Below are 24,687 nucleotides of genomic sequence, written 5' to 3'. Positions count from 1 at the left end.
CCTCCCCGCCTTCCGCCCTCACCCAAGATGGCCGCGGCGAGGGGGCGGCCCGCGGAGGCGGGGAGCTGCGCCCCGTCCGGCGGCAGAGCGGCCGCGCCCGCCCGCCCGCAGCGCCGCCGGGCCCCGCTCCGCCGCCATGGTGAGGCCCGGGCCGGGGGGGAGGGGGGGGAGGGAAGCGGGGGGGTTCCCTCAGGGGTTCCCTCAGGGGACGGCGCGAGGCGGCCGTAACGGCCCGCCGGGCTCGGAGCCGTGCTGACGCCGCGGCCCGGCGGGGTGCGTGTGTTTGTCCCCGCAGTTCTCCTTCAACATGTTCGACCACCCGATCCCCCGCGTGTTCCAGAACCGCTTCTCCACGCAGTACCGCTGCTTCTCGGTGTCCATGCTAGCCGGGCCTAATGACAGGTCAGATGTGGAGAAAGGCGGGAAGAGTATGTGCCTGTTTTCTTCTGACTAATAACCTGGCGGAGGGTGCTGGTGGAGCGGGCCGAGCGCTGCCGCGGAGCCCTTGCCGGCCCTGGGGAGGCTGCTCCCGGCTGGGGGCCCCAGCGGGTGGGAGCCGAGAGAGGAGAGAGAAGGGCTTGCCTTTTCTCGCACCAGTCTAATTAAAACTTTTACCAAGGAGCGAGCTGGTCCGTGAGCGTTAAAAGTCGCTTTTCTTTTTGTTCTCAAAGTCTCTTGTCAAATTCCTGGGCCCATGGTGAGCCGTGGAAACTTACACTTAAAGACACTGCCCCCTCCTTGTTGTACCTCACCTAGCTTGGACGAAGAAAATAGATTGGCCGACTTGATTTCAGGCTGTCAGGATAAGGTGATGTTCTGAGTTGGCATCAATTCAAGAATGCCTATAACCACAAACAAAATTATCTCTAGGAAGCACTTCCTTCAGTACTACAGTTTGTAAAACCTTGACTTCTCTTATTTGTGATTGAATTCTGAAATCTCCAGGCTAGCAGATACACTTGTGACTGATGGATTCTGCTGGAATCTCTAGCTCAAAAATGAGCTTACAGGAGTTTTTAGAACAAATGTAATCCTAGGTGATGTAATGATGAAATGGTATGCTATGTTATCTTTATACAGCTGTAATTTTCCTAATCTTACTTTCGTTTTCATTTCTGCAGTAATTATGCCACCCTCTGCTTTGGATCAACTCAGTAAGTGAATATTTTATTCTGGAATAACACTGTTAAAAATATGAGTAAAAGCATAAGCAAATACCACGGTTGTTTAGTTATCTATTTAAATCCAATCTAAGTAGAGATTATGAGACTAAGTTGTTCAGAAAATGTATTTTAGAGGAATTTTGTCTGTCAGAATTAAAGGGGTGGAGGGAGGCTGTCTGGGTACAGACATCTGAAGCGTCAGGCTGCCTGAGACATGAATCAATATTTATTAAGTATTAATAGCATACTCAGTATAATAGTTAGTCCAGTGGATTCTTAATCTCAACCTGCTTTGTCTGGATGCTGCTGTCTGAAACAAAATACTGTCTTCAAAAAACAATAAGTGAAAATGAACTTTGAAAGTAGGGTTAATGATGTTTACTTGGCTCTTTAACTGAGGCTTTTTTCCCCCTCTGAGTTTTAGTCTTAACTCATTTCTCACAGTGATTCTAGTAAGTCAGGATCTATTCTTAAAATAGGCAGGGATGTTAATATAGGTAGGAACTAACTGATAATACCACAAGGGCATAGAATAATAGATTCCTCTGCAAATACCCATCTCTGAGCCTGAGAAAACGTTGGAGAGGCGCTTAAAGCTCAAAGTGCAATAGCAATACAGTATTCAGGTATCTCCATTCACTCCTGGATTTGTAGTTTTGAGAAGTTGGAACAATGGTGGGGGGGAATCCTCTCTTCTCCTATGGCCCCTGCTTTTGCTAGTGTTCAATCTCTGAAAACTTCAGAAATGTGCTAGTAGCTTTTAACAAATATTTTTTCTCCTCTCTTGTTAGGCCGACTTAATATTACTTACCCGATGCTATTTAAGCTGACCAATAAAAATTCAGACCGAATGACGCACTGTGGAGTGCTTGAGTTTGTGGCTGATGAGGGCATATGTTACCTGCCACACTGGGTGAGTTGTCTTGTGCTGAACTGTTGAAACCTGAAGAGCAGGATTAATGAGCTGCTAGTGTAATATTAAAGAGGCATAATGTTCTTGAAATTGCATGTCTTTGCTAGTTATGTTCATAAAGCAGCTTTCAGTCACAGCTCAGGTTTCCCTCAGTGGGAGTTTAACCAAGTATGCAAAGCAGGTTGCTATTTAAGCTGCACCTGACTGTTTTCTTCCTGAAATTAAGACTTTGTAAACTGATGCATTTCAGGGAAGATGGTGGCCCTGGCAAATATAAGTATATGCAAGGAAAGAGAATTAAAAACATCAGTAGTGTTAACATACTGGTTTACGTCTTTGTTTTCATTCTTGCAGATGATGCAGAACTTGCTGCTGGAAGAGGGAGGCCTGGTACAAGTGGAGAGTGTTAATCTTCAAGTTGCTACTTACTCAAAATTTCAGCCACAGAGTCCTGATTTTCTTGACATCACCAACCCCAAAGCTGTGTATCCTTTCAATTCAACAATGGAGAAGGGAACAGAAGTTTTCTCCCAAATTGTAATGATGCAGGGCTAGCTTTTCAGGTGTCTCATGCTTTTCCAGTAGTAGGTAACTACTACTGCTCTTTCCGAAAACAAAAATCGGGGAGAGCTTATATTGCAGGCTGCTGGCACAAAGCGTAGCCTGGAGTGTGAAGAAGCATAAATCTCGTCTGAAAGTCCAAAGAGTTAAGCGGCCGTTAGACCATGTCCGGAAGGACTTGTACACTGTAATATTTATTAAAAGTGTTTCTGCGTGCTGACGACTTTTAAGCCATATTTGATAGATCACAAATCAGAGTTTTATCAAATAGTAACTTGAAAGCTTTGATGTTTCACTGAAAACAAACATTTCATCTTAACATACTCCAAAGATTAGAAAATGCATTGAGAAACTTTGCTTGTCTAACTACTGGGGACGTTATTGCCATCAACTACAATGAGAAGGTATGGTACACAACACCATTCCACGTAGGTTTCCTTTAGATACTATCAATCTGATGAAACAAATTCTGTCCAATGTAAAGTACTCTGTATTTCAGTAGATGACGACCACTTTGACTACATGTTGTGAACAGATTTTATAGATGAGTATTAGTAGGTAAAGCTTTTGGCAGCGCGCACACACATTTGATCGTTTGGGAGACTAAGCACAGTTGTTGAGTGTTAGTGCTTGACTCATCAGCATGGAGCTGTGTAATATTGTTGACAAGTAATCCCAGATGGTAGGTTACACAATCAGTTTCCTATTGGAGAAAAAAGGGGGTCAGTTATGCCCTCTTCTGAGCTGATGTTTAACTACTAGTTTTTGGCTCATGAGTGAAAAAAAACTAATGCTGTTGACGTTCTTAAAAATCATGGGACAGAAATTACCCTGAATCCAAAATTTAAATTAAAAAATGCAGATAAAGGTGCAGCAAGAGTACAGCAAGGTACAGTAAGATGTAGGTTCTCTAGCTCCAACATAACAGCAATCAAATTTAAATCTTTGTTGTCATGTTCTTTTAGATACCTTTTTTTTTTAATGAAGGGAAAGGCTTAGCAATGTTTTTCTTATTTGTAAGTTGAGCTCGTTCATCCATTTGAAGATGTGCGATCTTAAAATATTTATCATAATTGTTTCAGATCTATGAGCTTCGGGTAATGGAGACCAAACCAGATAAGGCTGTGTCCATCATAGAATGTGATATGAATGTAAGTTAAAACTGTTGTGGGAAGTCTGGTTTTACTGTGTCGTCCCAAAAGGACAGGGCATCTTGTTCAGTGGTAGCACTGCACACCAAACACGTCTGGTGCTGCAGGAAAGGCAGAATCAGATGGGATAGAGAAGGCAATCCATGTACCCTTGTAACCACACCTCTGGTCTCTGATCATGATCTGCACTTCACTTCATGCACCATCAGGTGACTTCAGTGTCTGGAATTTCATGTTTAGATTCAACGTGTTTTACAATCCATAGAGGCTTATTTAAGAGCCTGTCTTGATTAAATCTCCATTGGCACTGGGTGCTGTTTTACTGGTCTGTTTCAATTGCATACTAAGATTCATCCCTGGGAGGCTTAGTCTTTTTTTTTTTTTTTTTTCCAAAGTAAAATAACAATATTTAGGTTCTTCCTAGTTCTTTCTAGATTAAAATGGAATGTTATTTTGTGGAGTTTTGAGGAATAATAGTATATAGCATATGATTGAGAGAAATATCAGTCATGCTTATTTATCCTACTTAAATAGGTGGATTTTGATGCTCCTTTGGGGTACAAAGAACCGGAAAGAAGTGCACAACATGAAGATACCACAGTAAGTTAAGCTTCTGTTTTACAAAACGCATTCTCTAGTAATCTGACTCAGTTGTGATGGAGCAGTGAGCACCAACATATTTTTTTTTCCCTGAAGGACTTTTTTAAGACTAAACTTTACTGATCAGCTGCTTTTGCTTCGTTGACGGTTGTTTAACAACTGTTGATTTTTGGAAATAGTTTTTTCTAAAGTTTTGTTTGGTAAGAAGTATACGGAACAGTTTTGATTTGTTTCTCCTATCACAACATGAACACAATGAACTTGTTTTTTTCCCTCACAGGATGTTGAAGCAGACCACAGTGGATATGTGAGCGACGTAGGATTTCGTGTAAGTGCTCTATGTTCTATTCTGAGTGTTGTGAAACCGTGAGGGAATGTTGTTCCAAACAACTGCAAAATACCAGTACCTCTAAGAACTCTTAGAGGCGTGGTTGTTATTAATTGGCAAGTGTCTGTAACTGTTTTGTGGTGTTTACAGCCGGAAACGGTGTGACTTGCTGTCCTTAGTAGGCCAGTATATAAAGAGATGACTGAGACGTACTCCTACACCCAGGGTTTATCCGCTTATTATATGTACTTTGAATAGAAACATACTGAATCAAAGAAATAAAGGTGATAGTAAGTTTTTCACAGAATGCAATATCTCTGTGCAGTGTGCTTTCAAATATAAGATACCGTTAAATTAAAACCCATGTTTGTGTACATAGGCATTCTCTGGTTCTGGGAACAGATTGGATGGCAAGAAGAAAGGTGTTGAGCCTAGTCCATCACCAATTAAACCAGGAGATATTCGAAGGTATGTCTTTTTCAATCAGTTGTCAGCAAGTGAAGGATCTGTGTTTGAGTGTATTTTTTTTATGTTTTTACAATATAAACAAGTTAATTTCCTTAAAAGTTTGCATTTAAAAATACACAGTCTTACTTTTTAGACTGTGACTTCCCTAACTACTTAAGGTGCAGATTCTAAGTTAATAAATGTTGCCAAAACTTTCTTAACTCTGGTTCTGGAGAAGATAAGAGGGAAAAGGCAGCAGGTATTGATTGGACTGGTGGGCTGGATTGAGTGGTGCACAGAATCCCTGTTAATTTTCTAATGTGAAATTTGGCATAGAGTGAAATCTTTTTTTGAGATGAGTGGATAACCAGTGCCAAGCTGTGTGATTTTGCAAAAACTTCTGAATTCAGATTTAATGGAAGTGTGCAGGGATGTGGTTGTTTTGTTTTATCATTTATGCATGTCACAATAAAACTTGAACCCTTTTGGAAAAGGGTGTCCTTGGCCCCATGGAAACCACAGGCTATGTATAAACATGCCTACAGACAACCTCCTACATCAGTTTCTCATTACTTACTTTATGTACTGTATGCCTACCTTCAGGAAATAATTCAGTGGTTTAAATCTGGAATTACTTATAATGAAAATTTTGCAGCCAGTATTGGTACAGTGTTGAAAGGCATAGGATAGGTCTCTCTGTGTTCTATATCACGTTTCAATGAAGGTAGGTGTAACATTTCTTCTTTCATATTACATTTATGCTGATTTTCCAGAGGAATACCCAACTATGACTTCAAGATTGGTAGAATCACATTCATTAGAAACTCACGTCCACTCGTTAAGAAAGTTGAAGAGGTAAGTGAAGTTGGATCCTACCAATTTTGCACAGTTAGAACATTCAAACCATTGCCCAAATGTGTGGTTTCTCTCTCCATACTTGATTTTTCCCAGAGTACTTCTATTAAAAAGCAGTATTAGTGAGTTTGGTTTAGATGAAAGCAATCTCCAATGTCCTTGCTTGCTGATGTAAGATAGGACCAATATAAGTTTAGTAAGCCAGAGAATACATGTTCCAAGTAAGCGAAAGGTCACAGAAGAGCTCGTGTTTTATTTTCAGGAAAAAAATGGTTATTATATAGATTAAGGATGTGAAAAATATACAGTCTTTTGCTGCTGTGTTGGAGCGTTCTTTATAATGATCACTCAGCTTTGATCACGCATAAGCAGCGAGCAAAGAGATAACAATCTTTTTCTTCTCTCCTTTATTCAGGATGAATCTGGAAGTCGGTTTATTGCCTTTTCAGGAGAAGGCCAGTCCCTGCGCAAAAAGGGAAGAAAGCCCTAAGTTGTGTAACCATCGGTCAGTTAGGAGGAAAATAAAATAACAATTGCAGCATATTGGATCTTAGTTATTGCAGTTGCAACACAGGAACACTGTTCTGTCAGACTGTCTTAATTTTCAGTTGAAAATTAAGTTCTAGGAATTCTGAAGCGGTCCTTTGTATGTGTTGTAAAGAGGGAAAGCATATCTTGGATGAACCTGAGAAGAAAAACCAGCCAGTTCTACCTTACTAAAAGGTCTAATTGTTAGAGTACATCCTACCCTCTTATATCCTGAGTGATGATGGTTTCCTGTTGCTCTGTGCTTGATATTTTCCTCTATCTAAGTTTTGCCACAATTTCAGGTAAGCTTTTTGGTGTGGTGCAAATGAAGTCTAACACTTAGGCATGCAGGGAGTCTCTTTGATCTTAGCTTCAGGTGTTGGGTTACGATGCAGTCTAAGGAATCCCAGCCTCTGACACAGACCCCTGTAATTGCTTTTTATATTTATAATTAATAACATGCCATTTAATAGTTGAGATACCATAACCTGTTGTAGCAATCTGACGGCAGGTGTAGGGAGAGGCAAGACCTGGCTGCTCTGCCTGAGGGCGTAGGGAGAGCCCTGCCTGCAGGAACCTCACTGCCATCAGCCCCAGGGCTGCGTTCAGCCGCGAGGGGCGGCGGGTAGCTGAGTAAAACCGCAAAACTCTGCTCCTTCCTCGGTCATGCCTTGAATCCTGGAGTAAAGGTTCCTCAATAACCACCGTGCCCGCCTGCTGTGGTGATTTCGGGGCGGGTGGGTGGCGGAACCAGGCTGAGGCCAGCCTCGAACCCGCGGCTGGGAGGGAGGGGCGGGGCGGTCACGTGCCGGAGCGGGGGCCGCCCTCCGGGGGCGGACGCGAGGAGGGGGCAGCATGGCCGGCGGCGAGAGCTGGCGGGTGAGAGGGGCCGGGGGCGCTCGGCCGGCTCCGGCGGGGCTCGGAAGGGTTCGGCTGGGTCCTGCGGGGCTCGGCTGGGCTGGCTTCGTTCGGTGCCGGCTGACGCGCCCCGTCCGCCCGCAGCCACCGCGGCCGTGCGAGGACTACTGGTGGGAGTGGCGGCACTGCCGCGGGCTGCGGCACGCCTTCCACCACTACTACGCGCACGGGGAGCTGCCGGCCTGCGCCCGCTGGCGGGACGACTACGCCGCCTGCCGCGCCTGGGAGAGCGGCCGCGCCGCCGCCGCGCAGGTACCGCCCGGGGGGGGGGCTCGGGGCCTCGCCCCGCGGTGCGGAGCCAAGGGGCTGGAGCCTCCGTTCGGGCTCTCCCCGCGGTGAGAGCGGAGCGCCCAGCGCGGCGCTGTCGCTGTTTGTGCCTCTCTTTCAGGAAGCTTTGTGCAAGAGCGAAAGAGCCCGAGTGGAGGAAAAGCAGAAATATGCCCCGGTGTGGACGTTCAGGAAGAGCCCGCCGCCTGACTGGTACCTTCCGCTCGACCAAGATAATCCCAAGTGATGCGACCGCTTTGCTGTGTTTGGTCAGTATGTGATATACAGTGCTCGTCTGTCCTGCTTTTTAATTGCATTATATCAAAATTACACACCTGTAGCTCGGTGCCGTATAGCTCTGTCCACCAGTACTTTAGCACTCATTCAAAAATACTTAAAGTTTAAATAAACACCCACTGTTTTTTACAAGAAGTGAGGCGTTTGATTTTAGTCTTTTACTACTGTCTTATGCTTTAGGATCTCATCTCAGCAATGCAGCAGGAAACTCTCAAATTAGCAGCTCCTCTTCCCCAACAGGCCCGGTGTTGCACATTGTTGGAAGAAGGCATTGTTGGAACATCTGGGCCTGCCTGATGGGAAAATAAAAACAAGCTGGGACTCTTCCCTGCCAGTTCAGGACACAGCCACTGGCATTCAAAAGGCACTACCCAGATTCAGTACTGTGGTGCTTAAGAGCTTCTGATACAGTGGGATAACGTTGCAGACCCTGAAACATGCCTGCTGTTGGGGAACTGCTCTTGAACAATAATGCATGTGTTCTTTTTAAATATGTCTATGGCAGTATTCAAATTACTACAAAAATAAAGGTTCAAATGACTGAAGTGACATCTGTTTTTAGGGAAAACACTATTAGAGACTTAATGCACTCTTTACAAGGAAATTAAAAAAAAAAAAAGGAAAAAAAAAAGCTAATTTTTGCATTGGTGAGGTACATTTTCCATCAATTTCCCATCTATTATATGAAAAACCACTGAAATTTGAAGCAAAGGCAGTAAACAGACACTACTGCCTCCCTGCTAGTCGTCTCTGTTGTGATGACTGTGACATTATTTCCTCATGCTAGTCTTTGTAGTCTATGCCTTTGTAGTTATGGTTCATGCAGAATGAAAATGCTGCTGCTCAGGAGCACATGGAGAGATGAGAAATACAAGGCCAGAAAGAGAAAATACTCAGTGAAATACTTGTTTGCCTTGGTCTAATATGGCATATATTTAAAGTAGATTAGCTCTGTTGGATGCTTTATTCCATAGGTAGCCAGTTTAAAAACAATGACAGCAGACACAGGATATTCTGTTCCATGTTTTTTTTCACCATCACATACCTACAGTGTTTTAACGTGCAGAAGGAATTAATTCTCATTCCGTTCTTTCCTTTTTCAGTTGGCTGAGCAGCTTATGCCGGATGAACAATAAACTCTTCTATCACTGCGTATACACTTTGGTGATATCAATGCATTTTCCTTCGGGAGGATCATAACCAGGAAGCGGTGGGGTATAATTAGGTCCCTCTCTCTCAAAGGGGAAAAGCCCCTCATCTCGTCTGATTGCTGCCTGATAGAGCTCCTCAGATTCAAGGCGCAGTTCCTTTAGTGCCTCTTGTTGGGCTTCTACAAGGCTCCGAATTGCTTGCTTTTCTGCCCTGTCTTGTTTCTGTTTATACGCAGACCACTTTTTCATAAGTAAAACTCTTCTTTCTGTCTCTTCAAATGACAGAGGGGGAAGACTTCGCACCCTGTTGACGAGTAAACATAGCATTGTAATAGAGAAATGGCCTGCAACTGCACCCAGAAAAGCAAATTACCAAAAACCAGCAAGCAAGCAAACAAAATAATATTTTTCTTTAAAAATGTAATACGTTTCTTTCCTTCAATGTCCGTCTTGGAAGTTTTCCATGGCCTTTCCAACAGGACATTCATGTGACTATTTTTTTCAGTATTTTTAGCAGGAGCAAATACAATTCGCTTTCCACATTTTTGTCCTAGCGGAAATCAGTAATGCTTTATATAAAGGCTGGCACTGTACTGCAGGTTTGCAGAGGAAGATGTTAGAAGTGTTCGCACCACAAATGCAGCTCATGCTGATAATATTACTTACCTGCTGTTATCCGAGTACTTAAGTGGTGTTTCAAAATCCTCAATTGGAATCAGTTCTGGGGCAGCTTTTTCCAACTTTTTGATCTTCTTTTTCATACGATCCTTCTGTGCTTGCTCTCTCCTTACATCCACCTTCTTTTTTTTCTTTGGTTGTGCTCTGGCAAGATAAATAATTACATGAGCAGAAAAAGATGCTCTGTCACTGAATTCAACACAACCAACTTTCACATCCACTTTACCTTCTTAAGAACTGTTCCTTCCCATAGCTTTACTTGGTCCCTAATTGAAATTTTAGCTTTATTCAAGTAATATAGTTTGTATGGGACAGTCATACGTCCTGTGAGATTTTCTGCAAACAGAACTGTACCTGTCTGAGAAGAGCAACCTCAAGGTCTGTGCTAGAAGTCAGAATGACTTACGAAGTTCCAGAAACGTAGAGCTGGAATTGGTTCCAACTAGCTCAGAGTGCAGCAAGGCAGGCAACATGTTTAAAAATATTCCTGCTATCTCACATTAAAGAAGGCTCTGAGAGGGTGGTTGTACACATCCTTTTAAAATTGCCACCTTTGGAATCAAACTCAGGACGCAGGTATTTCTCTGCTGCTGTACTTAACACACAAACCTACTATGTGCAAGATAACACATGCCACATTCCACAAACACAGACGTGTGGGTTATCATTCCTGCTTTACAGATAGCAACTCTGAGGTACATTTATAGGGTGGCCAGTAATTTATTCTGTGCTACTGCATGAGCCAGTTCTGGAATGCAGAAACTTCCAGTTTCCATTTCAGTGTTCAGATGTCTAGCATAGGCCACATTATCTCCGCAACACTACAAACCTGCAGATGCACGAATAACCTTCAGGATGTGAAATGGTCTCTCTGAGGGTAGCTGCTAGCTAGCAGGATTTTAAACCTAATTGCATCAGAACAAAACATGGATACCAAAATGTAACATACATCGATGTGGGCTGTCTAGCATAGCACCTTAATAGTCAAGTATTTTCAGTTCAGCTGGGCGTTTGTTTCCAATGTTGCTCAAAAGGGAGTTTTGGAGCACAGCTTGAATCTGAACATCTCTACCTGTATTCTGTGGTTAAAGCAAATACAGCTACTCACAAGCATAAAGCAATAATTATTATATAGGTTACCATTAAACTCTCAAGAGGCCACCAGCTCTAACTACTGCATATAATATCTTAAGTGCAAACATCTATATTTAAAAATTAATTTGGACTTGGAAAAAAATTACATTCCCCTAAGGATGAAAACAATTCTACGCAACTCAGTGACAACTGCACTCACCTCATGGGGAGAGATGCCCTAAACGCCAGCAGTGATGTCTCCCAGTGACTTCCTCGAAACTGAACCGTCTGGGGCAGCCAGCAACTAAAGAAGAAAAGGGAACGTAAAGAAAGCATTAGGAGAAACTGAGTTTAGTCACATTAATTCAGCAAAGCACAAGAGATAACTTATTAGTTGTATGCTACAATAATGAATTTCTAGTCTCTTACTACTTAATTCACTACAGTATATAGCATCAGCATAGAAATGATTAACTCTTCAATGAGGTAACTAAAGCCAAAATTTGCACTTTTCAGTGCTGAGACTACGCAGGGCACTGAGAGGTGAAACAAAAATTCATTTTAGGTCTACTGAGTGGGTTTGATTAATTCTCTCGAGCTCAGGCAAAGGCCCGTTTCAGAGTTGTGGAGGAACGGAACCAGCCCAGAATAAACAGGGCCGGAGCTCCCCAGAACCCCCAGCCTCGGGGGGAGCGGCGCAGCCGGGGCAGGCCCAGGACACGGGGGGAGCCCCGGGGGAGCCAGGCCCGTCCGGGGACCAGCCCCGGGGCTCGCCGGAGGGCACGAAGCGGGGAGCCCGGCGCAAAGGGCTCCGTCCCCGGGGCCGGGGGATGCGGCCGAGCCCTACCTGAGCGCGGCGCTGCCGGGCGCTGCCCAGGCCCGGCGGAGCCCCCGGGCCGCCGCCAGCATGGCTCCAGGCTCGTCCCGCTCCCGCTCCCGGTCCCGCTCCGCCCGTGCGCTCCGGCGGCTCCCCGTTTCAGCCCACAAACGTTCCGCCCGTCACCGAGGCCGCTCCTCCGGGGCTCGGCGCCCGGCCCCAGCCCTTCGGGGCTCCTCACGGGGACTCCCCGAGCCGCCGCCACGGGCACCAAGCGCGCCGCGGGGGCGCCGCGACCTCCCCCGTCCCCCTCCAGGGGCCGCCTCCCCCCGCTCCGCCCCCAGCCCCGCCGCCACCCCCGGGCCCGGCAGGGGGCGCCCGCCCGTCCCCTCCCTCCCTTAGGGGCGGAGCGGCGGCGGCGGCACCTCCCCCCGTGCCGAGCGGCGTGCGAGTGTGTGAGGAACGGCGCGGCTCGGGGGCCGCTGTTTCCCGCCGGGCCGCTTAGGCGGTTGCCAAGGCGCCGAGTTCCGGCGTTGCCGGGAGCCGAGCGGGGGATGCGGCCGGGCGGCGGCGGCTGCGGCACGGGCGGCGCCGGGGCATGGAGCGGCGCTGAGGCGGCTCCGGCCGGCGGAGGGGGCGGGCAGAGCGGCGAGCGGCGCGGGGCCGCGGCGGTGACCGGCGGCCGCTGAGAGCTCCGCACCGCTCCGCTTCGCTCCGCCGCTCGTTCGGCCGAGGCAGCCCGGGAGGAGCCGCCCTGGGGTCCCGAGGGCGGAGGCCGGCGGGGGGCCCCGGGCGGGAGACAATGAAGCTCCTGAAGCCGACCTGGGTCAACCACAATGGTGAGGGGCGGCGGGGGCAGGTGCCGAGGGGCAGGTGCCGAGGGGGGGGAGCCTCGGGAGGCCGCTGCTCGGCGGTGGGAGGGGATTTGGGGGTGTGTGAGGGGTTTTGGGGGTGTACGAGGGGTTTGGGGGAATGTGTATGGGGTTTGGGGGGATGCGTGGGGCTTGGGGGAGCAACAAGTGGCTGCTGCGGGTGGACGGGGCCGCCCCGTGGTGTCGAGGGACCCGGGGAGCGCAAAAGCGAAAGCCCTCGGAAGATGGCCGAAGGGGCTGCTGCTGCCGCCGCCGTGCGGGACGGGCCCCGAGGTGCGCCGCGCCCCTGCCCCTGAGAGCCCGGCCGGGCCCCCTCCGGGCTGCGAGGGCACAGCTCCTGTGGGGGGGCCTGGGCGAGCGGCCCCCCGGCTGCCGGGGCGTCCCGACTGCTGCCCCTGGGGGAGTCCCAAGGGTTTTGTGAGTTGGAAGGCTCGGGGTGAAGTGCTGGTGCTGTCTGAGGGATGTGTATGCTTCCCTGAGGTGCCTGGTATGAGATAGCATTGGTCTTACATGCTCGCACTGCTTACAGTTTGCAAAGTAATTCTCGTATAGTTCCTGGTTTGGCAGGGAGAAGAAATCCCATGTGAAGGGCTCACTTTCGTTCATGCAAGTTTTAACCTCGGATTCACGCATACAGCTCCATCTCAACTGCCCATTTTTATACCTTGGTAAATGTCGGTGGCGCGACTCACATGGCCGATTCATATCCAGATAAAACCGCACGGGAGGCCGGCTTATTCTAGCTGCAGAAATGTGCTTTGAGTTAAAAAACATAGATGCAACTTTATAGCTGGCTCTGTATGCTTTATTGTCTTTGTGATCGTGTTGCAGTTGCAGGTTTTAAGAATAATAACTTCAGCCTAAAGTTGAAATTTCCATGCATCTTTACTTGAACTACCCTCCATGGACCATAATGAACCTAGACTCTTAATGAAAGGTAGTAGTGGACTGGAAGAATAGTGGAAGTGCTTTATTTGAAATGTTCCTTATATTTTTACTTGGTTAATCTAAATGAATGCAACCTTTGCATCTTGATCTTTGCCTGCTTGTGTGCAGGCTGTCCTGTCTCTCTGGAGCCCAGTTATAAGCAGCTGGATAAAACCTTTTGGCCTAAGTCTGTGCAGATCACAGATTAGTAGACCTTTAACTTCTCTCCTTACTTCTTTAATGCATATACCTTTTGGTATGGGTAAGTGTTTGAAACATGTAGCAGTTTTCGGTATTCTGTTTTGGTATCAGCTTGTGAATTGTAGAAAAGCATCTTCTGCCAAGCAATTTGCAGTTAGGTTCCATTTATAAAGGCTTATGGTACTTTCTTTAGTGGATAATGCTGTAGACAGGGCTGTGGTAGTCCCAGATTTTGTTTTTCTACCACTGTCCTGCTGGGATAAGTTTGGGCAAGTTGCTTTGTTTTGTAGGTGGTGAAACTATGACAGACATTCATCACTGGCTTCGTTTCTAAAATGCTTTAAGGTCTGCTAACACTTACAGGACTACATAACATTCATGTCTTCTTACACGTGGGGCAAGGAGTGCAGAATAAAACCGGGTGAGTTTAGTCGGCTGATTTTAACATACCCAGGTCCCAGATCCTGCAGGGATGGCTGCATAGAAGCCGTACCCATCGCTGTTAATGGGCCTACATATTTGCTCTGATACTTATCCAGAAACAGGGTCAGTATTTATGTTGCGGACTACTTGTTGGTAGCCCTTACTCTTTTTGTTTTCCCTGCTGTCAGAAGAGGTTGCTTCACTGGTGTTGGTACATGAGCAAGAGTCCAGATCATGACTGGCTTCTGCGTGCACTCGTTTGGTGCTGTCATTCCTACCTCTTCCTTCCCCTCCACTCAGTTTTGGGATTTGTATGTTACTGAACTGGCAAGAACAAGTTTGATGATGCTCACAGGCATACAGTCTGTATGAGATAGTAGACAACAGAAGTCAGTGTTGCAGCAAGTAAGTTCAATGCACCTGGGATTCTCATGCTGCTCAGCTGAGACACTGCATTTACTATAAAAGCACTTTAGCACGTTTTGGCTTGACTGGTTTTTGTCTTGGAGTTCTTAATGCTGCATTGTGTGAGTATTTATTGGAAATATTTATTCTTCGAATGGATTTTCTGTAAGCTTTTCACACTATTAATGTGAGTTCATTGCATGAAACTCTCATTATTGTGTTCATCTCCTCACTGTTTCTTTGACTTGGAGCAGGAAAGAATATTGATAAGTGCAATCTAATGGGGGGGGGGGGGCACAACTGTAAGGTGCAGATCATGTGGCTTGATTCTCCTTCCATTCAGTACCTCTGTAAAGATGCGTCACGCATCCAACAGTTGTATGGACATATTTGGCACACAGGTTTTTGAGGGCCCTGGTCTTTGATGATGACAAACACGTAGCCCTACTGGAAAGGAAGTCCCATGCAATTCCAAGAAACTCTTGCAAACCCTAAGGTGCTGTTTGTGTATAACAACTTGTAGAAATTGGAGCCTGCTTTTGTTTAAATACAGGCATAGAGTTTATCATCTCTTCAAGCTGTAATGGTGGAATGTAAATATTTAAATTGATACGTGAGTCATGGTGGATGTTCTATCTGAGACGGGCTGGAAGCAAAATAAATAGAAGCTCATTCATGTTGTGGTAAAAATTCACATAGTCATTTTATTTTATTGATCATAGCCTGAAGTTAAAAACCAAACAAGTATATCATATGTGTTTAGGTTCTTTAAGCAAAGAATCCAACAGGACATGTGGTCTGTCACAAGGTGTTCTGGTTTTAATGGACCTGGTTTGCTTCCTCATGCAATGTGATGTTGGGAACTTCAATAACGTCAACTAATTGTTTTAGAAATTACAACAGGAAGGGGGGGAAAAACATCTTAAAACACGCTTACAATTTAATGTTACTATTTAAGCATCACTTATATTTTGGTTTGATGCTTAATTACTTGTATGAAATTCAAAACTTCTTCAACTACAAGCATGGGACAGCATTCAGTCAGTTTTGAAGAGGGACCTGGTGCCTCGTGGCTCGTTTCAGCAGGATCTAACAGTGTAATCAGATAAGGACACAGACCCGGGAAAGGAAGCAGTTACTATTAAATAATGGCTGCTTCTTCGTTACTCTGAGAAAATGAAGGAAATGAGGAAAAACCCAGTATCTGTGATCAGTTTATAAACCACAAGTAGTATGGAACAAGTTTTATAGCTTTAACTTGTGACCGTTATCCACCACTGTAAATGGCATTGCCTTGATAGCCGTGAAAGGGAGGAAAAAGCTCCCAGATAATGACTGCATCTTGTTGAATTTCTGTCTTGTAATCATGTAATCTCTTCTCTCTCTTTTTAAAATCGTTTTACATCTCTAGATTGATAAAATTGGAAGCAAAAGTCTTGGCTTACTTGTGCTGACAACCTAGTGATTGTTGAAGTTAACATCTTTATTTAAGGGATATAGAAAGGCATTAAGGTATTGAACAAATACTGATTTAAATACATTAAGGAATTCCTTTTAGATCTTAAAAGAATTAATATACGTTAGTAAGTGTAGCCTTACTAGTGATTCCCTTTTTCAAGACCACGTAATCTAATTTAATCAAGACAAGCTCTGTGCTTCTTGATAGCCAAGAAGCTGTGAGCATGCGCAGCTCTGGGACAGGTTGCTGGGAGGATTTTCCTTTCCAAGTCAGTGCGTTTCAGCTTAATGCCCCTTACCACTACCAAGGAAACTTTGAATTGCCACTGCGAACTCCGCGTGTGTTTACCTATTTCTGAACTCATGAATAAGACTGTACCAAAAGTGATGTGAAAATTCGTGTGGTATTTGTGCTAAATAGGAAATGGATTCGTTTGAGGCAGTGATGCGCTGCTTTCTGTAGTAAAGCTACGGCTTCTGCCTGAAGGTTAGCCACGGGGTCCAAGTTAGGTGCTGTCTAGCTTGGCTTATACCACTGTGAGTTTCCTCACTTTCTGGTGCTGAAATGTGTAGTGGTGCTGCTGCCTGACAAATGGATGAGAATGATCTTTTTCACCCAGGTGGTAGAAGCTCAGGCTTCTGCATCCAGTAGCTACTGTTCCCTGCAGACATCCAGACGTGGCTGTTCGTGCTCACCCAGCAGTGGTCACAGCCAGAGCCAGGAGCAAAGTCCTGGTGCCCCGTGGTCCTGAGCTGGTTCACCAGTGGTTGCTCTCCCCTCTGGGCTGCTCATCACAGCTTAAGCTTATGCCTTCATCCACTTTTAAAAAGTTATAGCTGAACTGGATGAGCACTTGTGAAAGTGGTGTGGGCCAAAAGCTGTGGGCTCCAAACAGCTGAGCAGTCCTTGTTTAGTTACGTTACCCCCTCATCTTGAATCCAAAGCAGTTTGAAATAAAATCCAGGTTGGCCTCTAAATAATATTTTGTTCAGATCCAGACAATATAATTATTCTGCTGTGCCAGTATGTGACATGGCATTTTGCAGTTAGTGTTTGTATTTTGACTAATACAAAATGTCTGTTAAGGAGAGGGCGTGACAGGCCGAGGCTGGGTGTAGTTGGACAGATTTCCTGTATATGGAAAATGAAAGCATCTTATTTGTAGGAACTCTAAGAAATCTGGAACTGGGGTTAGTAAGCTAATATCTCTAGTGAGAAAAATCATGTAGGAGAACTGAAGGAGTCTTGTAGAGGAGTCACCAGAATGATCAGCAGTGAGAAGCAGCTTTAGTGCAAGGAATGGCCAGGTAGGCCTGGACTCTTCAGGCCAGGAACAGGAGGACTGAGCTGGAGATGCAGTGAATATGTGTAGAGTTGTGAGTGGCAGAAACAGGGTGAATGTCAAGTGATTTTTGGTTTACTTTTTCCCTGAACAAGAATTAAGGGGTGTTGAAATAACAGACATAAGTACAGGATTTGGGAAGCAGGTGGTTCTTCAGAGCCTGTGGTTGAGCTGTGGGTCTCTGTGTCGGGGGCTGTTGATGGTGGTAATTATGGACCTGAGAAATGGCCTGGTGAATTTATAGAACAAAAGGCTGATGGCTGCTGAATGCAGACATCCTGCTTCTGGTTCAAGAAGTGAAAGTTGCAAATTTCTGGAGCTTGAAGATTCCCCTGGGGAAGAAGCACCGTGTGCTTGCAGTTGTACAGATCCCTGGGGAGTATCTAGTGCTGGTTTCTGAACACAGAGTGCTGGTCCAGAAGGACATTTTCTCTGATGTGGCTAATTTTAGGCTTTTATGGTGAATCTGTATCCAAGTTACCTCTGACTCTGTAAGTAAAGCAATTTGCTAAATATCGTCAGCCCCATTTGTGGATCTGTGCAAAAACTTTCCCTAGAACAAAGAGGAGGGCTGATGTTACTGCTTCTCAAGGATTGTGCTCCTGAGATAAGGCAGAAATCAGATATATGCTAGTTTTAAGACCCAGTAAAGGCAAAATAAAACTACATTATGTCAGTAATTTCTGCAAAGCAACAGGTGCAATGACTTATTTCAGTTGTTTAGAATGTATAGTATATCTGTTTTGCGTGAATAATGAGAAGCTGATGTGTCTGTCAGACATGTAACAGTGCATGCTTTGGTCACGGCTGCTGTTTAATGCGGGCTTTTGGGAAGGGCAGCGTGGTAGAATCAGAGCAGATTGGGGAAGGAAGGGTAGAGAGGCAAGCAAGATGTTATATCTGTCAATATATAATTATATTTACTAGAACAAGTCTTCATGTATGAGACAGCTGCATCTGTTAAACCAATTTTAAATGCACTATTGTTTAACTACAAACCGCCTAAACTCTGAAGCTTCGTTCATAGGTGCTGTGTTGCCTCTGGAAGCCATAGTTCTGCTTATCGATGCCCCTGTACTGGAGGTGGTTGTTCCCTCTGACTTGCTGGGGAACAGTTTCCTGTTTCTGTGAATGATATGTAGGCAAAATGAGTCAGGTCAGTACCTGGCTAACAACCTTAAAACGTCTTCGATAAAGGGCTCGCTGGAGGGAGCACTGTACTCTCATGTCTGATGGTAGACCTGAAAGCATAGTAACTTCTTGCTTAAGATGCTTAAGATTGTTGACAGATTAAAAAGCTAACCTCTTCCACCTGTAAGGTCTACAGAATGACCTGTTTCTTTATCAGTGGGTTAAAGTAGTTTAAATGATGCACTGGTTTAATTTAAGTGAACTTCTACATCTTGGGTAGGGCAAAACGTTTGCTTCCTGCCTGCACTTCTGAAAGTATCCAGCTTAGCCATATATGTTACATTCAAGTTAGCAGAATAAAAGATAGATTCAAACACAACAATCTGAAGAAAAAACACAGCTAAATCTCAGTTTGTGTTTTATGTGGTTTAAAGGACTTGGAAGGAATGCAAGTTGAGTGCCATCTTACTCTGGTTAAGGTCTTTGCTTGGCTGCCTGTAAAAATTTTAAGGGGAATCACATGTCAGTGTTGCAATACAAATCCAAATTAAATAAATCTTAAAACAAGTCAACATAGAGAAAATACACGAAGCCGAATACGTATCTCTTGAAAGAAGTAAGAAATACTGAATATTGGGACACGGGTTTTGTTAGCAGATTAATGTCAAGGAATACAAATGATACAGTTGCAGCATCAAAACAATGATTGGATGATCTGGATAAATTCTACAGTTTTATCATTTATGTCTAAACATATGAAGATACAATCCAAGAATTTACATCCATGGGAAATTTACACCGAAGTAGTTTTGGTGTGTGGGTACTTGTTCTTTTGGCTGTTATGACAAATTGTCTTATGCTGACGTGTGTGTGGTCTTGCTTACAGAAGCATTCTGGTTTGTAAATGGTCAGACTGGTGCCAGAAGTTATTTGAGTGTGGAAATCATGTGTTCCCTCAAGTAATCCTTAGTATTAGCTTTTTGGGTATCATTGCAAGACAGTAAGTTTTCTTCTGCCTTCTCTCTTCTCTTTCTGCAAAGGCTGAAAGAGTGGTGAGCACATAGGAGAGGGTATGTAATCCAGTGCATCAGAGCAGAATAAGCTGAGAGCAAGGGTTGTCTGGTTTCCAAAGCTGTTCCCCAACTCTGTTGGCTATTTGTTATAGGGCTTAAGTTTTTATAGAATTATTAGTTTTCTTCTGAAAGAAGTTGCATCTAGAGAACTGAAGGTTTGAAGAGTAATATTGGAGTTAGTCTTCCTTTTTCAATATGGAAACTATAAAGTTACAAGTTAGGCTTTGCATAGGCGCATTTCATAACAACAGAATTTTAGTTTGAGATGGGCAATTTTGTGACAAACACGTGATCTGTGATTGGAGAAGATTTGGGGAAAAAAAAAAACCAGAAACCAAACCAAAACTTTCTTCAGGTTGTCAGATAATGAACTGTAGAAACCTGGAAGAAATTCCTTACTCAAATACAATTTTACTTTGTTGGCGCATGTATTGTGGTATTATTTTGCTTTGAGGCATTTGGCATATCCTGCTGGATTAAGTCTCCTTGGTTATTACTGGTTTGTTATGGCATGGTAACTTCCATACACACTTTTAATAGGCTGTCCTTCTTATCTTCAGGTTGCTTTCAACTCTTTTAATCAGCTGTATTTCTTACGACTATAGCTTTTGGAAGAAGAAGGCTATTCACTAACCGGAAGACTTATGGTTCTGTTGGCATTGCTACATTCTTTTGACTGTAAAACAATTCAGTATGTTCCTTCTTGTTCTCAAATTTCAGGAAAGCCAATATTTTCAGTGGACATTCACCCAGATGGGACCAAGTTTGCAACAGGAGGACAAGGTATGCTTACGTACTGATAGAAGCCAGAATTTTGGGCTACAATGGTCTTGTGCTTTTACAACACATTAATCATTCTGTCCCTTTTAAAAACATATCACTTACATAATCAACTGTTTTTCAGATATCTAAGTCATTAATATGTATTTAAAAATACTATTTTTACTGTAGAAGGAAGGGTTACATTTTTTGATCTTCTCATCCTCTTGGACATCCATTGAGATAATGGCTGCGATAATTGAGTTATGCTCATAATGGTCAAATTTCTTTTTTTATTTGAAAAGGAACTGAATGTGAAGTTTGGCTTTTTGAACTGCTAAATAGTAGAGCTATTGGGTCAAGAAAATCCAATTATATAAATGGAATAGCTCAAGAAATGTATGCAAAATTATTCAGTATTGTAACCCAAATAATAATTTTGTTAGCTGCAATAATTGCAATTTAGATTTTGAATGCATCTTCTCTCCTGTTAAATGCAATTTTACTATAAACAGTTCATCCTTATAGTTGGTATCATTGATATCTACAGTCATTACATTATGTATGATTTTTTTAACACAGCTTTTTAATTTACTTTCCAGTAGCTTTGAGAAAAATGAAGTGCTTCTGACTGTAATTATATCAGAATGGCATCTGTATTTAAATATTTCCGAAGTTCCCACTGCAGTAGTAACAAAATCTGACTGTTCTGGAACAGATATTAAGTTGAAAAGCTCTTTTGCCTTTTGCGTGTATTTAAGACAAGGGTCTTTTTGTTCACCTGTAGGCCAGGATTCTGGGAAAGTTGTGATCTGGAATATGGCTCCTGTCCTGAAAGAGGAAGATGAAAAGAATGAAAATATTCCCAAGATGCTTTGTCAGATGGACAATCACTTAGGTAACAGATCTTTTTTTTTTTTTTTACTGACTGGTGGTAATTTGCTAAAGCATTATATTTGTTTGTGATTACAAAAAGCATGTCCTGTCCAGTGGTAAAGAATAAATAAAATACAGCAAAGGGGTGTCATATTTTGTATACATATGTTTTTAGATGTTTAGCAGAAAATTTCGTTAAGATGTGGAATAATGTATAGAGAAATACAGATACTGTTGGAAATCTCCCTGTAAACTTATTCCAGCAGTGACCACAAGGTAATTGATAATGCACATTCTGAGAAACTGGTGAGCTCTGAAGGAAAGATCAAAAGAAAGAATAAATGTAAAGGAAACAATACATGAAGTATATCAATTATAGTTCTAGAATATTATGCATATTTTTTGCATATTATATGTAAAAGAAATATGGTTACCTGAATAAGCTGTCCCTCTTTTTTTCTTCAAGATGCTTGTTTTCGTCTTTTCCTTCTTAATCCCACTTAATTTACTACAAGCAGTTTCTTTTCTTAGATTAATATTAATCTTTCTCCTTTTGAACCGCTTTTGGTGAAGCTTTTTTAAATAATGAATAGTTTTTAAAACTAAGTTTCTCAACTGTTACTGACAGATAAGTACCAATTCATTTATCTAAAGCAGACAGAATAACTGCTTTGAGAGGAAAAAGCACACGTAAATCCTAAACATCTCCTGTCTATCTTTGCTTATTATAAATTCTGTACCCCAGTCTAGAATGGTCTGTTCTCATTTTTCTTCTTATAAACTCTTTTCTACATTTTCTACATTTCAGCTTGTGTGAACTGTGTGCGATGGTCAAACAATGGAGTTTACTTGGCTTCAGGGGGAGATGACAAATTGATTATGGTGTGGAAACGAGCCGCGTAAGCATGTTTCCTCCTTCTCAATTTTGTATTTTATTTCAAGTAAGTCACACTGTCTAGTCTATTAGGGTGTATGGAGCTGAAACCTGTGGTATCGCATCACTGATACTGGAGATTTAGTGTACTGTCCTGTTTCTTGGGCTGGAGTGTGTCTCTACCTGGGCACTCCCATTCCTGTCTAGGGGTTAAGACATTTTCTTCTGGCATTGAAGAAAACTTCATGATGAGGTTTGAAGAGTTAGCTTAAATACTAGCATTTTTTTGCTATTGGTGGGCATTATAAATTTTACTGAAGCCAGAGTTTTTAAATAACTGGAATTACTTTCTATAAAAATATTTGTTTTTTTAATTTATTGCAGGAATAACTGAATATGAAATAGAATTGTACCGTGCAGCTGATATTCTTTAGAAAGAAACTGTGAAAAACATGATGTGGTTCTGTTGCTAACTGTTGTTTCTATTTTAATTAGATATATTGGACCGAGCACTGTGTTTGGTTCTAGTAGCAAACTTACTAATGTTGAGCAGTGGAGGTGTGTATCAATTCTCAGAAGCCATTCAGGGGGTAAGTTAACAGATGCAGAATGAACATAATTCAAAATGGAAACTAGTTTTTCAAAATGTGTACTATTGTGTTTTCATGCTCAAAACATAAATTTAGCGGCAAGTTGGTAATTTTAGTGGCAACAGTAAAAATCTAACAAAAATGTCATTTTTAATCAAATGCCAATTTGGCGAGTAACTCCTGGCAAACTGTGTAATAGAATAACTATTAATTAAGACATTTATATTTCACTATAATGTCTTGATAGGCAAAAGATAAAGTTCTGTAAAACAGAATATTAGGATTCATTTAGAAAAAATTACTAAAGTGCAATGCAAAAGATGAATAAGTCAGGTAATTTCAAATGCATTTTCCACTTGCTGATGTGAACTATGAATGAAATCAAGATTAAAAATCACTTTGGTCAGTCCAGGTATGCTGGAATAAAGTGATTACATTGCAGTATCTGTTCCTTTTTCATTCAAATCAAGATGAAGTACTTTATACAGGCTTTAGTACTTCCTATAATCACTAAATACTGCATTCTGTCTTGGATGTGTGTGTGTCATTAAACATTATAAATTGGAGTACCTCAATCCCATTTTGCTATATTCTTTCTTACCTTCCACTCTACTGGTACTCAGAAATAGTCATTTCTCAGTGATGGAGAAAGTGTTGCACCACAAGTTATTTTAAAAAAGATTTTTGGATTCTCTGATTACTGACGATGTCTTACATTTTTTCCAAACAGATGTCATGGATGTAGCATGGTCTCCACACGATGCCTGGTTGGCATCGTGTAGTGTGGATAACACTGTTGTCATCTGGAATGCTGTGAAATTTCCAGGTGAGAAATCTTGCATTTCAGATGCGCAAGTATGTAATGCCTTGGAACAAATTATCCCCTCCATGGGTGTATGTCATGGACTGTGAAAATGTCTGTGTGACAATGGGTTGTCTGTCTTATGAGATGGCATGCTTGCAATATGGTGAGTCAGTCCCTGTTCCAAATTTGGTTGTTGGTGTGCATTGGATTCCATGCTGCTGTAGACTACAGTTACACGCAGATTATGCTCCTGATCTCACATGAAGGTCATTATTAGGTGCATTTTCTTTACCATCTCTGCAGTATCCCAAATGTATACAACTTCAGCTTGATATTAAGTAACCAGTGTGGCCTTACATAATGAGGGGGAAGAAGGAAGGGCTAGGGGAGCCTTAGAACCCTCTTCTGTCACAGTAGCAAAAGCTACTTACATTCTTGCGTTTACATTTTTACAGTCTTGCATTTGATGGCCCTTTTGCTTCTTCCATTGCTGCAGTGCTGGCAATTCACTAAGTCCCAAGGCTTCCAGCTGACCTGCAAGGGTCCACAGCAGTTAAGAAAAGTGTGCCTTTATTTGGCTGCTTCTTATCACATAACTTGATATAAGCTAAAACTCCCATTGTGTGTTGCTCAGACACTGCAGTTTATTTTAGGGTTGCTCCCAGTACTGACGCCGGAGGTTTTATACTTTCAAGCTAACTGTGTAGCCTGTGCAGTGCTCTCAGTCTATTCTCTAACAGACTGATAAGCAAGAGAGTGACTGAAAATAGGTTACCAGGTCTGCCAGGCTTGTGCGTCTCTTCAGTCATGACTTTGAAAAAGTTGAATTTGTTGTGATAATCTTTGTGTACAGAGGAAAGGATGAATATTTAACTAAAATTCCATCTAAACTGCTGTTTTCCATTGCTTGAACATGTTATTCTAAACTGTCTGGGCTCTGCTAGACTTCTCTTACTGCTTTGATGTATTTTTTATAAAGAGTTTTGGACCCCTTATGCTGTCAACAGTTTTCTTTACCACTTTTTTGTACACTCTAAGCTTAAGTGTATGTTCCAGTTTTATTGCTATGTTGTCATTTGTACATTAAAAGAGGTTACGTTCAATATGCTTTTTAAACAAGATCTCATAGAGCTCTTTAACAGTCTGTCCTAAAAGGGATAATAGTAACCACACTCTTCTCTTTTTATTTGTCTGTGTGTACA

General features: G+C 43.1%; 4 protein-coding genes across 7 annotated transcripts in view; 3 read left to right on the top strand and 1 right to left on the bottom strand.

Annotated features, from left to right (window-relative positions):
• Window positions 1–12: 12 nt before the first annotated feature.
• Window positions 13–7,250, top strand: UFD1 (ubiquitin recognition factor in ER associated degradation 1). 2 transcript variants are annotated; one of them, XM_040576830.1, is made up of 12 exons: window positions 13–139; window positions 296–428; window positions 1,122–1,154; window positions 1,955–2,076; window positions 2,431–2,561; window positions 2,969–3,041; window positions 3,720–3,788; window positions 4,323–4,388; window positions 4,669–4,716; window positions 5,096–5,184; window positions 5,937–6,018; window positions 6,434–7,250. In XM_040576830.1, the coding sequence occupies exons 1-12, from the start codon at window positions 137–139 to the stop codon at window positions 6,506–6,508; spliced, it is 924 nt and encodes a 307-aa protein (XP_040432764.1). In that variant the 5' UTR covers window positions 13–136; the 3' UTR covers window positions 6,509–7,250. The 2 variants fall into 2 exon arrangements, with proteins under 2 accessions (XP_040432764.1, XP_040432765.1); XM_040576831.1 differs by lacking the exon at window positions 13–139 and having other exon boundaries at window positions 279–402; window positions 6,434–6,559.
• A 78-nt stretch (window positions 7,251–7,328) lies between these two features.
• Window positions 7,329–9,183, top strand: C17H22orf39 (chromosome 17 C22orf39 homolog). Of its 2 annotated transcripts, none has more exons than XM_040576835.1 (4): window positions 7,329–7,425; window positions 7,549–7,716; window positions 7,853–8,000; window positions 9,132–9,183. In XM_040576835.1, exons 1-3 carry the CDS (start codon window positions 7,402–7,404, stop codon window positions 7,976–7,978), a joined length of 318 nt encoding a protein of 105 aa, XP_040432769.1. In that variant the 5' UTR covers window positions 7,329–7,401; the 3' UTR covers window positions 7,979–8,000; window positions 9,132–9,183. The 2 variants fall into 2 exon arrangements, with proteins under 2 accessions (XP_040432769.1, XP_040432768.1); XM_040576834.1 differs by having other exon boundaries at window positions 8,209–9,183.
• Window positions 8,933–12,078, bottom strand: MRPL40 (mitochondrial ribosomal protein L40). The gene is made up of 4 exons (XM_040576832.1): window positions 11,779–12,078; window positions 11,152–11,235; window positions 9,846–10,001; window positions 8,933–9,483 (listed from the first exon to the last, which is right to left on the bottom strand). The coding sequence occupies exons 1-4, from the start codon at window positions 11,838–11,840 to the stop codon at window positions 9,174–9,176; spliced, it is 612 nt and encodes a 203-aa protein (XP_040432766.1). The 5' UTR covers window positions 11,841–12,078; the 3' UTR covers window positions 8,933–9,173.
• Window positions 12,079–12,326: 248 nt separating this feature from the next.
• Window positions 12,327–24,687, top strand: part of LOC121079477 (protein HIRA) — a 34,360-nt gene continuing 21,999 nt past the window's right edge. The window contains exons 1-6 of one of the 2 annotated variants that reach the window (XM_040576828.1): window positions 12,327–12,587; window positions 20,302–20,364; window positions 21,128–21,238; window positions 22,025–22,115; window positions 22,586–22,680; window positions 23,411–23,506. In XM_040576828.1, the coding sequence (XP_040432762.1) occupies window positions 12,551–12,587; window positions 20,302–20,364; window positions 21,128–21,238; window positions 22,025–22,115; window positions 22,586–22,680; window positions 23,411–23,506 (493 nt within the window). In that variant the 5' untranslated portion in view covers window positions 12,327–12,550. The remainder of the gene's footprint in view (window positions 12,588–20,301; window positions 20,365–21,127; window positions 21,239–22,024; window positions 22,116–22,585; window positions 22,681–23,410; window positions 23,507–24,687) is intronic. The other variant, XM_040576827.1, reaches the window with a different exon arrangement.

The sequence above is a fragment of the Cygnus olor genome, chromosome 17 (genome assembly GCF_009769625.2).
Source record: "Cygnus olor isolate bCygOlo1 chromosome 17, bCygOlo1.pri.v2, whole genome shotgun sequence".
Lineage (NCBI taxonomy): Eukaryota > Metazoa > Chordata > Aves > Anseriformes > Anatidae > Cygnus > Cygnus olor.
The sequence above is the reverse complement of the archived record's forward strand: the minus strand, read 5'-3'. Positions and strand labels throughout refer to the sequence as shown.